The sequence below is a fragment of the Ovis aries genome, chromosome 21 (genome assembly GCF_016772045.2).
Source record: "Ovis aries strain OAR_USU_Benz2616 breed Rambouillet chromosome 21, ARS-UI_Ramb_v3.0, whole genome shotgun sequence".
NCBI classification, from domain to species: Eukaryota; Metazoa; Chordata; class Mammalia; order Artiodactyla; family Bovidae; genus Ovis; species Ovis aries.
This window is the reverse complement of record NC_056074.1, coordinates 4,754,781-4,771,686: the sequence shown is the minus strand read 5'-3', so window position 1 is coordinate 4,771,686 and position 16,906 is coordinate 4,754,781. Positions and strand designations below refer to the sequence as shown.

The 16,906-nt window shown below is 39.3% G+C and overlaps 1 protein-coding gene across 1 annotated transcript in view; it reads left to right on the top strand.

Annotated features, from left to right (window-relative positions):
* The window catches only part of NAALAD2 (N-acetylated alpha-linked acidic dipeptidase 2), a 50,931-nt gene extending 37,791 nt beyond the window's left edge, over positions 1-13,140 (top strand). Inside the window, exons 16-20 of the mRNA XM_004019384.6 lie at positions 1,025-1,289; positions 3,671-3,752; positions 4,927-5,019; positions 11,572-11,772; positions 11,879-13,140. Of these exons, the coding sequence (XP_004019433.3) occupies positions 1,025-1,289; positions 3,671-3,752; positions 4,927-5,019; positions 11,572-11,761 (630 nt within the window). The 3' untranslated portion in view covers positions 11,762-11,772; positions 11,879-13,140. The remainder of the gene's footprint in view (positions 1-1,024; positions 1,290-3,670; positions 3,753-4,926; positions 5,020-11,571; positions 11,773-11,878) is intronic.
* Positions 13,141-16,906: the final 3,766 nt, after the last annotated feature.

Below are 16,906 nucleotides of genomic sequence, written 5' to 3'. Positions count from 1 at the left end.
AAAGACAAAAACAAAAACTCACCACACTATACACTTAACACTGATGAATGTTATTAAATTACGCCTCAGTAAAGCTCCCTTTAAAAAAAGAAAAGAGAGGCACTTTACCCTCTTTCAAAGCCTGTTCACTTTTATACTCTGTCATCATTCTGAACAAAGTGATCTGGTTTCTAAAACAATGCAGATTAAAAGCAGAGTGTTAGGTAAATGGAAGGAGATAGATACAGGGATTCCTTTCAGTGATATTAAAAGCAATAAGAATGATAGGTTTATATCAAAGAAGCAGATAGGTAAACTAATGTTAAGAAAAGCAGATCTAAGTAGTCAAAAATATTTACATAGAGTACCACCCTGTAACAATTTGTTTATATATGATAATCCTTAATTTTGTAACAAAGATTAGGTGGCATGTGGATATACATTGCTTGGGAATGCAGGCGAAGGGCTTAAATGTACAGCTGACCTTTAAACAACTCAGGAGACAGGGGTGTTAACCCCTGGAGAAGTTGAAAATCCTGTGTAACTTTACATTTGGGATCCTGTGGTGCTGTAGTACGTATTTATTGAAAAAAAAATCTGTGTATAAGTGAACCCCTGCAGTTCAAACCCATGTTGTTAAAGCGTCAACTGAATAACCCTCCAGTTATTATCAATAACTGAGCTGCACAGAACCTTTCATTCTCAATCAGTTGATAGATAATTTCTAACTGTGCTGATATTCAATTTGAGTATGTACTCCTTAATTGTCAGCAAAGCAATGAGGAAAAATTTTCAAGAAGCAGTATTTTGAATGAAGGTTATATGAATTACTAAGTGAATAATGGTAAAATTTTAAGTTGGTGAACATTTCATGGTGAAGTCTTAGTGAATTAGCCTTAAGTTTTTCCTTCATTGTGATGAAACTCAGGGTACCATATGGTTATGTTTTTTAATGGAAGCATTTTATAATTTCATAAAATATTATAATTTGAATATTTAATACTTTTCTGTACTTGATCCCTCCCCACCTTTTTTTTTTTCCCAGAAAACAGATACTTACAGCAGCTATCCAATATACCATACAATTTATGAGACATTTGAGTTGGTAGAGAAGTTTTATGACCCCACGTTTAAAAAGCAGCTTGCTGTGGCTCAGCTACGAGGAGCATTGGTTTATGAGCTTGCAGATGCTAAAATCATTCCTTTCAATATTCAAGACTATGCAAAAACTTTGGAAAACTATGCAAGGAGTATCTATAATTCATCCAGGACACATGAGCAAGCATGTAGAAGCCATGGAGTATCATTTGGTAAGAAATGGTTGGGCAGGTATTTTACAGTCATCACGTTAGAGCTTCAAAATATCTCCTGTCATCCGTGCATACCGTTTCATCCTAGAATTTATCCCCGCTTCATTTCCCCATCCTGACTTCTAGACAAAGAACTTTAAACACCTGTTAAACAGTGCCATTTGGTTTGATATGTGTCAGATGAATCCATTGTGCTAAGTTTGTGCTGCAAACATCGGGCTGATAAATATTTTCCCTATATTGCTGCTTTTAAAAATGCTTTTATTGTTATAAGTACAATACTATATTATAGAAAGATGGGGAAGTAGAGAAAGCCACAAATTCCGCTACAAATATGTATTATAATTACTACCATTATTATTACAGCATTTACCTATTAGTGTTTTCCTACGAGGATTTTTTTACATAGTTTTCAGCATTCCTTCCTTTTCTGTCTTGCCTTTTTGTGGTTGCTGTTTCACACCAAGTCTCTCTTGCGAAGCAGTGATGAAATTTATTATAGCACAGAGTAGTGTAGGAGCATTAAGCACTGTGTCTTGAAGTAGTTTCCTGGCTCAGATCCGGGCTCTAATATTTAGTCACTGTCAGACCTTGGGAAAGTTATTTAACACCTCTACTGTCCGTTTTATTGTGAATAAAATAGGAAAATATGTTTCCAAGATTGTTGTGGAGATTCAGTTGGTTGGTACATAGAAATAATGGTGACAGACAGTGTTCATAATGTCAGCTATTATTACTATTTTATTGTAGCCATTCTTTTACTCTTTTATATGTTCTGTGAGTACATATTCTTTGTATATATCAAAGTTAACAAACACTTACTGAGTGTCTGCTGTGTACCAAGTGCTCCAAGTGTGTACCAAGATAGAAAGAAGTTTAAGAAATAGTCATTGTCCTCACAGAGCTTATATTCTCAGGAAGAAGGAGAAGACCAAACACAGGAGATAAGCTATTAGAGGGATACACAGAGAGTACTATAAGGGCCCTGAAAATGAGTACTGGATGGTCAGTAATGGCTTCTGAATATAATTACGTAGCAACTAGTAATCTTCAGAAAGAGATTTAGCAGGAATACTAAGATCTAGAAATTGAAGCAAAGAAAAATGTAGAAAATGGTGCTTACATCATTATGACTGTACAGTCACTGCAGTGGTGGGGCAAATGGAGAGAGATGAAATGAAGAAATAAGCAGAGCCTGAAGCAGGCTGGGAGTTCGGAGTCCTGTGGCTGTCCAGCATCTATTTCTCTTCGTAAATGCCCCCATTTCTTTCTGGTGAATTAGCCTTTACTAATTTTTATTATGCAGGGTCCAGCTGAGAGATTAAACAGTTGCAGCAGGAGGACTGTATACAAAGTTGATGGATAGATGGATATACAGTTCTCTACATCCTGTTTATCAGCTCACTGCATTGTCTTACGTTCCTAAGCCTCTACTAAAACTGCTCTTTCCAAAGGTTTCATTTACTTGTGCCACTAAATCCTAGGGACACGTTTTGATTTTTCTCTATTAATATTTTGACATTTGCGTTTCATTTGAAATTTAAAGTTTCTTCAACCCTCTTTCCCCTTAGCTTTCATAATATCTACTATTAGATTGTTTGATTTGTACATAATATGAAAAGCAACAACAATAATTGAAGGCCAAAAAAGACCTTATTTCTTCTATTGAATGTACTACTGAATGCATTACTTACTAGCCTTGTAGTCTCACAGAGATCCCATGTTTGGAGCTGTAATACTTTATCTATAAAATGAATATTGACTCCCTGCATTATAAGATTAATGCAAGAAGCAAATCAGCAATGTATGGTAGTGTCCAGTTTAGAAAAGATGGAAAATGGTAAACAGGTTGTTATTAAAAATATGATACACTTTCCTAATCCCTTTTCTTAGAAATTTTGTGAACTAAAGATTGATCAGACCAAACTGGACCCCAGTTATCAGAGTTTGAATGTATCAGCTTGTCTGTCACAGGTTAAGATCTTAAATGTACTACTTAAAAACTAAAAATGACATTATTTTATTCTATAATAATTATAGGCATGAAGCTCATTTATAGTGTCTGGCATATAGTTGTCCCAATAAATAAGTATTGAAAGAAATAAATGAATGCTGAGTTTCTGATAAATTGAGGAGTTTTTATGTCCTAGATTCTTGAAATTTGTTATTTCCTTCAGAACCAATTTTGACATTTTCAATTTTATACATTATTTCTTTGTTACAAGATATCCTAATACATTCCAAGGATCTGCAAGAAGACTCAGTAGAAAAATAGTTTCAATACCTATTGAGCAAGCTAGCATGGGGATGGTGGGAAAGTGAAGCTGAAATATGAAGCATTGGTGCTTAATAATTTCGCCTCTATTCTTCTATTTTTTAAGAGTCCTTATTTTCTGCTGTGAAAAACTTCTCAGAAGCCGCTTCAGATTTCCATAGAAGACTTTCACAAGTTGATCTGAATAAGTAAGTTTCAAATGTAAAGCTATCTATTGTTTTTAAAAGCCATGTGGTTAGTGGAATGAACTGTGTGCCCTCATAGGAGCATTCAGTTCAGAGTCACTGCTACTCAGATTATGGTCTTCCAACTAGCAGCATCAGCCTCACCCGGGAGCTTGTTAGGAAGACAATATCAGAGCTCGTGCCAGACCCGCTGAGTTAGAATTCTGCAGTAGACTCTCCAGGTAGTTTGTATTCACATTAAAGTTTGAGGCACGTTGCTGTTGAAACATAAAACAGTCATCCCATGGCGGGGGCTAAGGAGACATGTCTTTTGAAGTTTGCATGGTAAGAATTCTGACTGCTGCTGGTAATTCATAATTCTGCGGGTTTAAGTGCATTCATAACCCATTTTACTACAGTACCAAATAGTCCTGTGAACAGTGTAGAAATTCTTTCTCATACTTTTTTTTTTGCATCTTACCACTTGAAAGCTGAAAAATAATTTGAGTTATACTCAAAGCATTATTTAACAAGCATAAACTGCACCACCTCACAGTTCATATCACTTTTCTTAATATTTTTAAAATTCATTCAAACAAGGTTTCCCACCTCCCATCCAGGCAGAAAGCTGTGTCAGTCATTGGGAGGGCCCTTTCTCTCTCCCTGTGGTTGTAGGACAACCTAGGGAACTTGCGTAGCACCCCAAAAGATTAAGTTGGCAGATTCCAAGTGTGGAAGGGGCTCCCTGCCCATGAGGTACAGCTGTCTCTCTCCCTGCTTGGAGACTCCTGCAAACTCCCTTCATTCTGTGGTGTTCAGCCTTTACTCTGCTACTTTGCTCCATGGTGGAACTGAATGACATCAAGAACAGCTTGGCAGTCCACGCTGTCTGTCTTTGCAGGGGTCCTGGCTCTCCTACAAAGAATTAAAACTGTCTTTTACTTCTTTCAGGAAAGTCTGTGGTCTTGAAAAAGAAATCAAACCATTTCCTAATCAGTCTCTCTGCCTATTATAAATAATAGAAAGATGCGCCTGCTGTTATATGCAGCTTACCTTATGAGCCTGGGTATTTAATATTCATTTTCTTAAAAGTCTATGATTTAGAAGTTTGTTTTCCCCATGCCTTATCCTTATTTAATAGTTTAAAATGTGGCTTCATGGTAAAGGTTTTAATTATCTATTTTTTTTATTCTCAAAGCCCTATAGCAGTGAGAATCATGAATGACCAGCTGATGTTTCTTGAAAGAGCATTCATTGATCCTCTTGGTTTACCAGGGAGGCCGTTCTATAGGTAAGGAGGCAACAGGTATTGCACTAAAGAACACCAACCATGTCACTCTGACCTAAACCAGCATACCCGAGGTCTGCTTTAAACTACTGTGAGATGAGTGGAAAGTGGATATGTATACTGAAGGAAACACGGGTGAGATTATGCAGGTGGCGCTGGTGGTGAGGAACCCACCTGCTGGTGCAGGTGGACGTAGGAGACGGGGGTTCAATCCCGGGTCGGGAAGATCCCCTGGAGGAGGGCATGGCAGCCCACTCCAGTGTTCTCGCCTGGAGAATCCCATGGACAGAGGAGACTGGTGGGCTACAGTCTATAGCATCACAAAGAGTTGGACACATCGGAAGAGACTTAGTGTGCATGCGAGACAGTATACTTTTTCCGTTTATTCGGCTGGGCCAGGTCTCAGTTCCGTCATGCAGGCCCTTTGTCTGTGCACACGGGCTCTCCAGTTGTGCCGCATCGGCTCAGGAGCACGTGGGCACTGTAGTTGGGGTTCGTAGGCTTCCTCGCACCACAACACATGGATTCTTAGTTCCCCCGCTGTGGATTGAACTCCTGTCCCCTTCATGGCAAGGCTAATTCTTAACCACTGGGCCATCAGGGAAGTCCCATAATAGTGTAATCTGTAATATCAGAAAAATTAATTTCATACCCTGTATTGCTTTGCTACAGATATAAATGGCAAATGATAGTTGAAAAAGACTCTTTGCGACAAAATCTAAAAGACAGAATCTTAAAGGAGATCTCATAGCTCATGTGCTTCAATTTTCTACATGAATCTTTACTGTAGGATTTCAGGAAAGTGGTTATCCAGCTGCTGTTTGAATCTTCCAATGATGGGAGACTTGCCACCACATGAGAAAGTTCATTCAATTATAAGAAAGATCTACTTAATAGAAAGTTTTCATCATAAAAATATATTTCCCCATAATTTTCTCCCTCTGACCTTGTACTGCTCTCCAAGTCAAGTAGAATAGTCTCGATCTATTTCCATATAGCATTTAGGGTTTCAGAAGATGGGTGCCATAGCTTCCTGTAAAGAATTGTACTTTTTTCTCAGTGTCTTGGCTGCTTTGGGATAGTCTTCAGGTTTTCAAAGTGTCTTTTAAGCTGTGGTTCCTTGGTAAAAATTAGAAAGGCCCTAGAGTCAGAAATCTATGTTCTAGTTCACTTGGCACATGTGTGACTTTATAGCAAGTCATATCTAGGGCTTGCTCATCTGAATTAGGAGGGTGATAACAAGCTATTTTATAAGGCTGTTTAAGTCAAGTGACACAAACAAAAGGTAGCTCTACATATTGCATTTCTTATAAATATTAGTAATCAGTGTTAACATTTAACTGATTATAATCCTAGGCCTTTAAAACCCATCTTTGCCAAATACCAAGTGTCAGCTGGGCAAATTACTTCTCCAAGACTCAGATTCCTAAGTGGTAGATGGAGATTACTGTGCTTATACCCCATAGGTTTATAAATTTAAGGCTTGCAGAAGATTTAGCTCAGGGAGGGATGCCCTGGGTACATAGTTGCTGTTTTTAGTATGTGTGTTGCTGAAGCGAGCACAATAGTTGCTGTTTTTATAAAATCTTACATATTGTGAAGATAAATGTTTATTGATACAAATAAAATAGCAGCCATCAGTTAAGTATTTCCATAAACCAAAGATTGAAAGCCAATTTATATATTAATCTTTTTTTGCCTGTGAGTCCATCTTTATATATATATTTTCAATTTATATGATTTATAAACAGAATATCTCATTTTCAAATTCAGGCTTTGTGGAGTTCCATAGAATAAAAAGGGGCAGTGCTAACACCTAGATGTTTCTGTTATTTCCTTCAGAGAAAATCAGAGATGAGAGTTTGGTGTTAAATTTTGAATGCAGTTAAGTACACGTTTGGTTTTTTATTTATTCATTTGTATTTACATAAATGGGACCATATATCACCTTGCAACTGCCTTTTCTGGGTAACAATTTCTCTTAGAGGTTTTTCTGTGTCAGTATATATAGTTTGAGCTATTCTCATCTGTTTCATTGTTTTCCATTATATGGCTTGCATGTGTAAATTTTAGTCCTTATTGAGTTTTTAATTAATTTGTTTTTTCCCGCAATTACTTACTATTAGAAAAGTACTGCTATAAAATGTCCCCAAGACCTACTTGAACATTTAATATCTCTAGAATCAGTACCTGGGATTTCAGGGACAAAAGGTTAAACATTTTAAATTTGATTAAGTAGCTGACAAACTGTCCTCCCGTTTAAAATATATTGGGAACTGTTCATTGACCACAAAGGCTGTATCCTAAAGTGAGGGAGAGGCAGACCTCACCGCCCTGAGACACAGAATCAACAGCCACAGATGGAATGGTTTCCTCTGGGAAAAAAACAAAAACCCTGAAAACTAAGTGAGCAAGTCCTCCACGTCAGGCGAAGGAGAAGAGGGCCGTGTGGGTGTGAAAGGGGTAGCGGAGGCTACTGCCCAGTCTCACCGCAAATCCCACTCCATTGTGTGGTTGCGGCAACTGACCGTCAGGAGGGAGCTCACAGACCTGGAGCTTCCCTCTGGGGAGCAAAGGGTTTGTCCCCAAATGAGCCACCTGACCTGCGCCTGAGGGTGAGCCTCCCCGATATCTGGCCTTGAGAACCAACGAGGCTGCATCCATGAGACCAAAGGGTGCACAGAGGCTAGAAATGGCTCGGGCCAAAAGAACTCCGCTAGATCACCTGCCACCGGCCCCAGCACAGACGCAGCTCTTGCGTATCCCCCGGATTCTAGGTGACAGAGGTTCATTTGTTGATCTTAAAGCACTGGCTCGAGGGGCGGGGACCCTCTCTGGGATGGAGGCTGGTGGGTACTCTGCTCTTCCTCTGCCTTGCTGAGGCTGTGGGCACCATCTCTCCCCTCTTCTTCCCCGAAGGCGATGGTCTTCATGCAATCCCTCTGCTGGCCTCTAGAGCGCCAGTATCTCCAGAGGGAAGCTTTTATCTGCGTGTGGTGGTATTCTGGCTTCCGCATCTGGTGTCCTGGTTTTTCCAGCTGTCGCCGGCAGACACTCCTTGATTGCCTGGCTCAAGGCTGGGAGGCTGAGGGGGGCTTGCACTCCTGAATCCTGTGGGGCTGTAACAATTGGAGAGACAGTTGTCAGAGAGCAGACTGAAACACACCTCGGGTCTTTCTGAGGAAGAGGCCCCTTTGCCTGGCCAAGAGCTTCGGCCTGAACAGCAGGGTTTCACTCCGACATGCTTCTAGAAGTCTGCAGGGCTGCCCTCAGGCAGTGAAGGCTGGTGGAAGTGCTCTCTGCTCCTCCTCTGCCTCACTCCAGCTTGACCCTCTCTCAGAAGGGAGCTTATACCGTTTTCTGGCCCTCCGATTTTTGAAGCTGCTACTGGGGACGGCTCTACGTTTTCTGACTCTGGTGGCCAGAGGGAAGTATGCTTGCAGCTCTCAAGGGGGTAGCTAGGGAAAGAGAGGCAACAGACCCAGGGGCTGTATTCTGGGGAAGGAGGCCCATAATCCTGTAAGCACAGATCCAGGCTGAGGGGCAGGACTCTGATTCTATCCATGTAAGTGCTGGCTGTAAAGCAGAGACCCAGGAGGCCGGTGCTGTCTTCACGCTCTCTCTCGGCCATGGTCTAGGAAGCCAGCATCTCTCGGGGGAGCTCTTAGAGATGTCTGGTGCCTCAGCTTCTGTGGCTGCTGCCCGAGGGGTGCCCTGATCCCCTGGCTCTGGTGGCCAGACAGGATTGCTTTCCTTGGTCCCACAGGGTTATGATGATCTCAGAGTCAGTGCATGGGAGGCTACCGCCTGCAGTCACTGCACAGGTGGCAGACGGAAACACAGCCCATCTTTCTGTAAAAGAGGCCTGTTGGCTTGTCTTAGAGCTTCATCCCAAGGCACAGGTTTTTAGGCTTCCCAGGTGGTGCCAGTGGTCAAGAACCTGCCTGCAGGAGATACAAGAGATGTGGGTTCAGTCTCTGGGTCAGGAAGATCCCTTGGAGGAGGGCACGGTAACCCAGTCCAGGATTCTTGCCTGGAGAATTCCATGGACAGAGGGGCCTGGCAGTCTACAGTCCATAGTGTCATGAAGAGCTGGACATGACTGAAGTGACTTGGCACACATGCACCAAATAGAAGGCATGGAGTTAAAAGAAAGAATACGTTAATGCAATTGAGAAATGCACTGGACGGGTTCACTAGCAGACTAGACGAAGCAGAAGAATCAGTGACTTGGAACACAGGCAGTGGAACTCACAGAGCAACAAAAAGTAAGAAGGGTTTTTAAAAAGTGATGACAGTTGAAGGGACAACTCTGGGACAACATCAGGTGGAACAGTGTGTGTCTTATAGAGGTTCCAGAAGGAACTGAAAATGTCCTTAACCTGGGGAAGGAAACAGACATCCAGATCTGGAAACCCAGAGAGTGCGAATAAGATGAACTCAAAAGATCCCCACCCTAAGACAAGCTGTAATTAACATGTCAAGAAAGGTGTTAATAGGAACAGTGGAACTCCCCTGGTGGTCCAGTGGTTAAAACCTGACGCTCCTTCTAGAGGGGGCATGTGTTCAGTCTCTCATCAGGGAGCTTAGATTCCACGTGCCATGGCAAGGCTGATTAAAAAAAAAAAAAAGTCTCAACAAACTGGATACAGAGGCAATATGTGTCAATATAACATAGCCCATATATGACAAAACCACAGCTGCCTTTATGATCAATGGTGAGAAGCCCAAGGCATTTCCTTGAAGATCAGGAACAAGGCAAGTATGCCCACTCTCACCATTTTTATTCAACGCGGTATTGGAAGTCCTGGCCATAGCAGTTTGGAAAAATAAACAAAGACATCCAAATCAGGAAGAAGTAACTGTCACTATTGCAAAAGAAAATCCTAATGATTCCACAAATAAACTGTTGGGTTGGCCAAAAAGTTCATTCAGGTTTTTCTGAAAGGTCTATGGAGAAACTTAAATGTACCTTTTGGCCAACCCAATATTAGAATAAATGAAGTCTGTAAAGTTATAGGACACAAAATCCATGTACAGGAACCTATGGTGTTTCTAAACACTGATGATAAGAAGGAAAATTAAGGAAACACCTCATCTACAATTTTACCAGGTTTTCTTAATTCTTGAATCAATAATATTGTACAATACTCCCCCTCTACAGTTCTCCAGAAGATGGCATATGTACTAAGGAATACCTGTGACTTGTATCTCTAGTATCTCAGCTTATATATAGGTCAGACTATTAATGTTTATAAACAGTTCAGCATGTATACCTGTTTCATTAAGGACGATCCACTTAAGGCCATACTAAATTTCAAGAGCCAAAGCAATAAATCCTGATATACTCTGGGAAATCTAAATGATGTCATTATAAATATCTTTGATCATTAAATCTCACAGAAAGTTCTATATTTTGTCATATAGTAGCTTACATTCGGAAGCAGCTCTAGGGTTTGACTGTTAGGCCTAATTCCTTTTTTTTTTTCCTAAAGAAGGGATCTGAAGCACTGCCCCTGGCCGCCCGCAGCTGCCTTTAATTTACTTTGTCTGTTCTGGGTCATCATTGCTGAGAGCAGTCTTTCTCTGGTTGTGGCAAGGTGGGCCACTCTGGTCGTGGTGCCTGGACTTATTGCGGTGGCCTCTCTCATTGTAGAGCATGGCCTCTGGGCTGTGCAAGCTCAAGAGTGAGTGTGGGCTCAGCAGTTGTGGCACACGGGCTTGGTTGTCCCGCAGCGTGTGGAGTCTTCCTGGACCAGGGCTTGAACCCATGTCCCCTGCGTTGACAGGTGGATTTCCTTAATTACTGGACCACCAGGGAAGTCCAGGCCTAATTCCTGATAAGAGTGATTAATCCAATATGTCCCTTTCTGCAAGGTAGAATTCCACACAGTGGAGAGAGAAGTTTCTTGATCTCCTGAGCTACTTATGACATGAAGCAGGAAATCAGGTGCAGACTTTCCTTCTAGATTGGGAATAAGTGTGTCTTTGTGGGAAGCCCATATATAGCTGCTTTACCTTTGTGGAATGGGCTTCGTTATCCTTACTAATTATGATATTTTTGAAATATAAGCTACTTTGCTTGTTGCTTTTTAATTCTGAAGAGTATTGGGAATAACTGTCATTCTTGTGGAATCTTTAAAAAAGGCAACACAAATGTAATTAATTTTTAATCTCTTATTTTAAAATATCCATAAATTATCCATGCTTTATGGATGTCTGTGGATGTCTAGGCAGTTAGACAACTAATGCCTGTAACTTACAGGAAAATATCTGCTTATTTCCAGCTGCTTGGGTTGATAACATGATATGATTTGCTAGACACATCTTATCAACTCCTTTCTTTGCTTAAAATTATACCATTGCCTAAGTGTCTCAAACCGACAACATAAGGTTTTACTTTGGAGTAACAAAAGTAGATATCAGGAGGAGACACAATATTTCATTATGAATGCGATCTAACAAAGACACCACAAAAGAGAAAGGAAAAGCATGTGAAATGTAATGCATGAGTACTCTTTAGCTCAGCCTGTTCTCTGTGTTTTTTTCTTCTAGGCACATCATCTTTGCTCCAAGCAGCCACAACAAATATGCTGGTGAATCATTTCCTGGCATCTTTGATGCTATGTTTGATATTGAAAATAAAGCAGATCCTCATTCAGCCTGGAAAGAAGTGAAGAAACACATTTCTATTGCAGCCTTTACAATCCAAGCAGCGGCAGGGACTCTAAAAGAATTCTTATAGTAAAGTCTCAGGTAACTGGCTGCCATTAAAAGTCTGAGGATAAAATCTATCTTTCTGATAACACATGAAGCCAGAGTATGCTAAAATTTTGCTTTTCATGTCATGTTTTGACTTTAGACTTCCAGCTTGTTCATCGGTCAAGAGATTTTTGGCTCTAAAAATTTAAAACTTCATCGTCAAAGTGCTAATCCAATAAAACAAACCAAAGAACTTCATCATTTGTAGTAGAATGGAGTAAGAAATGGCAACCCACTCCAGTATCCCTGCCTGGAAAGTACCGTGGACAGGGAAGCCTGGCTGGCTACAGTCCAAGGACATGACTGAGCACGGACATGCATGCATATGGAGAAAGAGATGAAGTAAATGAAAATTCTCCAAAATACAATATGGCAAGGAACTTAAACTCTTCATACATTGTTGGCTAGAATGTAAAACAGTTCAACCACTTCAGAAAACAATCTGGCACTTTTTTATAAAGTTAAATATATACTTATAGCTCAAATTCTACTTCCAGGTATTTACTAAGGAAAAGTAAAAACGTGATCACCAAGACTCTTGACATGTTCATTGCAGCTTAATGTGCAAATAACTAAGGAAAGATTGAATGCAGAAGGAGAAGGGGACGACAGAGGATGAGATGTGCTGCAGTTCACGGGGTCGCAGAGTCGGGCATGACAGAGCGACTGAACTGAACTGAATGTAAATGTCCATCAATAGATGAATGAATAAACTGTTGTATGGACTCAGCAATAAAATGAAAGAATTGCCAGTCCATGTAACATTATTGGCAGACTTTGTTGAGGGCAAGAAGCCAGATGCAAAAGAATGCTTAGTATGAGATTCTTCTTAATACACGAAGAAGCAAAGTGGTATTAGTTTCAAAATGGTATTAGAAATTAGATCAATGATTGCATGGGTCAAGTAAGGGTCAAGGAAATTTGTGGCACAGAGGGAAGTTTCTGGCATTATGGGAATTTTCTCTATCATGATCTGGATGATGTTTACACAGGTATACACATTTGTCAAACCTCATCAAATTGTCCACTTAAAATGTATAACAGTGATACCTTAATAAATGTTATTACCAAGAAACAAAATCTGACAAGCAAATTGGAATAGCTTAGTTTTCCATGTTTTCTCATAATTTTTAGTAAGTCAGTTATTGAAAAAAAATTGAAATTCTACCTTTCTCTAATAAATACCTTAAAATTTAGCAGAATACATCAATTTTTTTCCTAAAAGCAAAGTGATTGAATTGTCTCCTAGCTTGCTTTCTCTTTATTTTGACATTTAAAAATAAAATTATACAAATGTGCATGTAATACTGATATATATGTATATACACATATATAAATATATACATTTTTAAGCTTTAAAAATCCTTCTGTGAATGGAGAGTTTGTGGCTAAATTTACACACTCCCTGCCTTCCTCCTGCTGCTTCACCTGTGAAATCATTATGGAGTACAAATGGTAAAGAAAAGTGTAATAGCTATGCTTTTGATAGCTTCAACCCTACTGGATAATATGTCTGACAGGTGAAAATAGTTGACCTTTGAAGAACATGAGGGTTAGGGGTGCTGACTCTGTGCAATTGGAAATCCATGTATAACTTGCCAGTTGGTCACTCCATATCCTTGCTTCTGCATGCATGCATTCAACCAACTTCATGCATTCGTGAAGTACTGTTGTATGTATTTAGTGAAAAAAATCAGGTAAACAGGCCTGTGCAGTTGAAACCTGTGTTGTCCACAGGTCTGCTGTAGTTGCCACAAATCTTCATACTCAGTCCTGTTGAACAGAATCATACCAGCTTGTACAAACTTTCATGAAGGGCCTAATGATTCGGAATTGTGGGTAATCTAAGATGAAAGCTTCCTAAAGCTTGGCTGTTCAATTATTTTGCCAAAAAGAGAAACAAAATCAGATGAACCCTCATAGGGAGGCAGGCACACTGACTACAATCAGAAGCTTTAAAGGGCAATAAAAGATAGTACTTATGAAATAAAAAATTTATAAATCATATTAGACCTTTGTAAAGATTGTTTTAGCAAACATAGGGATATAATTGTCTACTGTTCAGTTCAGTTCAGTTCAGTGGCTCAGTCGTGTCCAACTGTGCAACCCCATGAATCGCAGCACGCCAGGCCTCCCTGTCCATCACCGTCTCCAGGAGTTCACTCAGACTCACATCCATTGAGTCAGTGATACCATCCAGCCAACTTATCCTCTGTCGTCCCCTTCTCTTGCCCTCAATCCCTCCCAGCATCAGAGTCTTTTCCAATGAGTCAACTCTTCACATGAGGTGGCCAAAGTACTGGAGTTTCAGCTTCAGTATCATTCCTTCCAAAGAACACCTAGGACTGATCTCCTTTAGAATGGACTGGTTGGATCTCCTTGCAGTCCAAGGGACTCTCAAGAGTCTTCTCCAACACCACAGTTCAAAAGCATCAATTCTTTGGTGCTCAGCTTTCTTCACAGTCCAACTCTCACATCCATACATGACCACAGGAAAAACCATAGCCTTGACTAGACAGACTTTTGTTGGCAGAGTAATGTCTCTGCTTTTGAATATGCTATCTAGGTTGGTCATAACTTTTTTCCCAAGAAGTAAGTGTCTTTTACTTTCATGGCAGCAGTCACCATCTGCAGTGATTTTGGAGCCCCCCAAAATAAAGTCGGACACTGTTTCCACTGTTTCCCCATCTATTTCCCATGAAGTGATGGGACCAGATGCCACGATCTTCATTTTCTGAATGTTGAGCTTTAAGCCAACTTTTTCACTCTCCACTTTCACTTTCATTAAGAGGCTTTTTAGTTCCTTAGCGTAAAACTTATTTTAGGACTCAGGAGTAATTGTATTTTCATTTTTGACTTAAAGCACTGGATTGTAGGGACAATATTTGCTTATGACCCAGAAGTCACTCTTTTCTACCGTCCCAAGTGAGTAAATCTCTATGTATTAGGCGGCATCAGTTTCTTCAAGAGTGAGGACTGTTAAGGTTCCATCCAACTTCTATTACATCATTTCTAAAGGGGACAAAATGGAAAAGTTTATAAGTCTTTTATGTTTTGCCTACTGGTAGCTTTCTAGAAGGAAGACATATTGCTGAAGCATCACGTGGTTAGAACTCTGAGCTTAGAGAAAAATAGTAACCTTTGCAACTTAGTGTTTAGTAAAGTGGTAAGTTATTTCGTGTCTATGGTTTTTAATCAACAATTGATTATTCCAACAGAACAACAATTATTTGCATGCAATGTAATAAACTAAGGACATTAGATAGTGAATGTGTCCAACCACATGTTCAACACACAAAATGTTCATTTGAACTACTTTTTAAGTCTTTTTTCTGTAGGATGATTTTATCTATGAGATGTTCATACTTGCAAAAATATATGGAAAAACTTTAGAGTAGTCACCAAACATAAAAACGGGGGCAGACTGATCAAATCACCATGGAAAAATCACTATCTTACAAAGGTAGACAGAGAGAGTGAAAAAAGATGGCAGTAAGGAGTACTTACATAGCAATAATCACTCTACATATAATAAATTCAGAATTTTAGTCAAAGGCACAGAGTGGCTAGATGGATTACAAAGACTTAACTTTTTTCAGCTCTAAAGATACACAGAGGCTCAGGGTAAAGATTTGAGTGTAAGAGATTTCCATGCAATTGGAAAGCAAAAGAAAGCCGGTACAGCCAGACAAAACAGACTTGATGCCAAAAATGATAAAAGACAAAAGGTCACTGTATAATGATAAAAAGGTCAAAACATCCGGAAGATACAGCAGTCATAAATATAAACCCCACATTGGCACACTGAAATTTGTTAAGCAAGTTCTAACAGATCAAAAAGGAGAGATAGATAACGCAATAGTACTAGAGGCTTTTGATAGCCCACTGATAAGTGACCACTGATAATCCACATAAATTCAATAACAAATACTGAAATTTAACCATACCCGTAACAAAGGACCTTAATAGACATATATATCATTTGAAATGAGCAGCAGAATATACCTCTCAAGTGCACACAGAACATTATCTAGGATAGATCATAAATGATATGAAAATAAATGAAAGCAAAAACACGTCTCAACAAACAGTGAAATAATGACAACTGTCTCTTTGGATAGCAATGGTGTGAAACTAGAAATCAACAAGAGGAAAGCTGGAAAATCTACACATACATGGAAAATAAGACATTTCTACTAAACAACCAGTGAGTTGGGGGGAAAAAATTATCTCACAACAAATGAAAATGGAAATATAACCTATCAAGTCTTATGGGATGCAAGAAAAGTAGTTCTAAGAGGACAGACTATAGCAAATAAGTTCATATAATAATTAAATCTCAAAAAAAAAAAAAACCCTAACTTTATACCTCAAGGGTCTAGAAAAAGTTATCAGGAGGAAGGAAGGAAATAATCAAGATCAAAGTGGAAATACATGAAATAGATATCAGAGGGGGGAAAAATAGAATTAACAAAATTAGAGCTGACTTTTTGATAGATAAACAAAACCAACAAAACCTTTAACCAGACTAGAAAAAAAACCTCAGAAATGAAAAGGAAGACACTACAGAAATATTAAAGACCATATGAGACTATTATGAACAATTATATGCCCACAAGATAGCCTAGAAGAAATGGATACACTATAAATGCAAACTACCAAGACTGCATCAGGACAAAGTAGAAAATGTGAACAGACCAGTAACAAGCAAAGAGGTTAAATCAGTAATCAAAAACCTCCCAACACAACCCCAGGACTGGATGGCTTCATTAGCAAATTCTACAAAACATTCAAAAGAAAATATCAGTCTTTCTCAAAGTCTTTCAAAAAGTGAAGAGGAGGAAATACTTCCAAATTCATTTTTTGAGGCCTCTAATTACCCTGATTCTAAAGCTAGATAAGAACACTTAAAGAAAACAATAGAGCAATATCCCTAAGGAGTTTAGCTACAAAACATTCAACGAAATCTTAGCAAACAATTCAAGAAGACACAAAGGGGTTATACATCATGATCAGATGGGATTTATTCCTTGTATGCAAAGATGGTTCAACATGCAAATCAATAAATGTTAATACATAACATTAATAAAAGATAAAAACTACATAGATGCAGAAAAGCATTTGATAA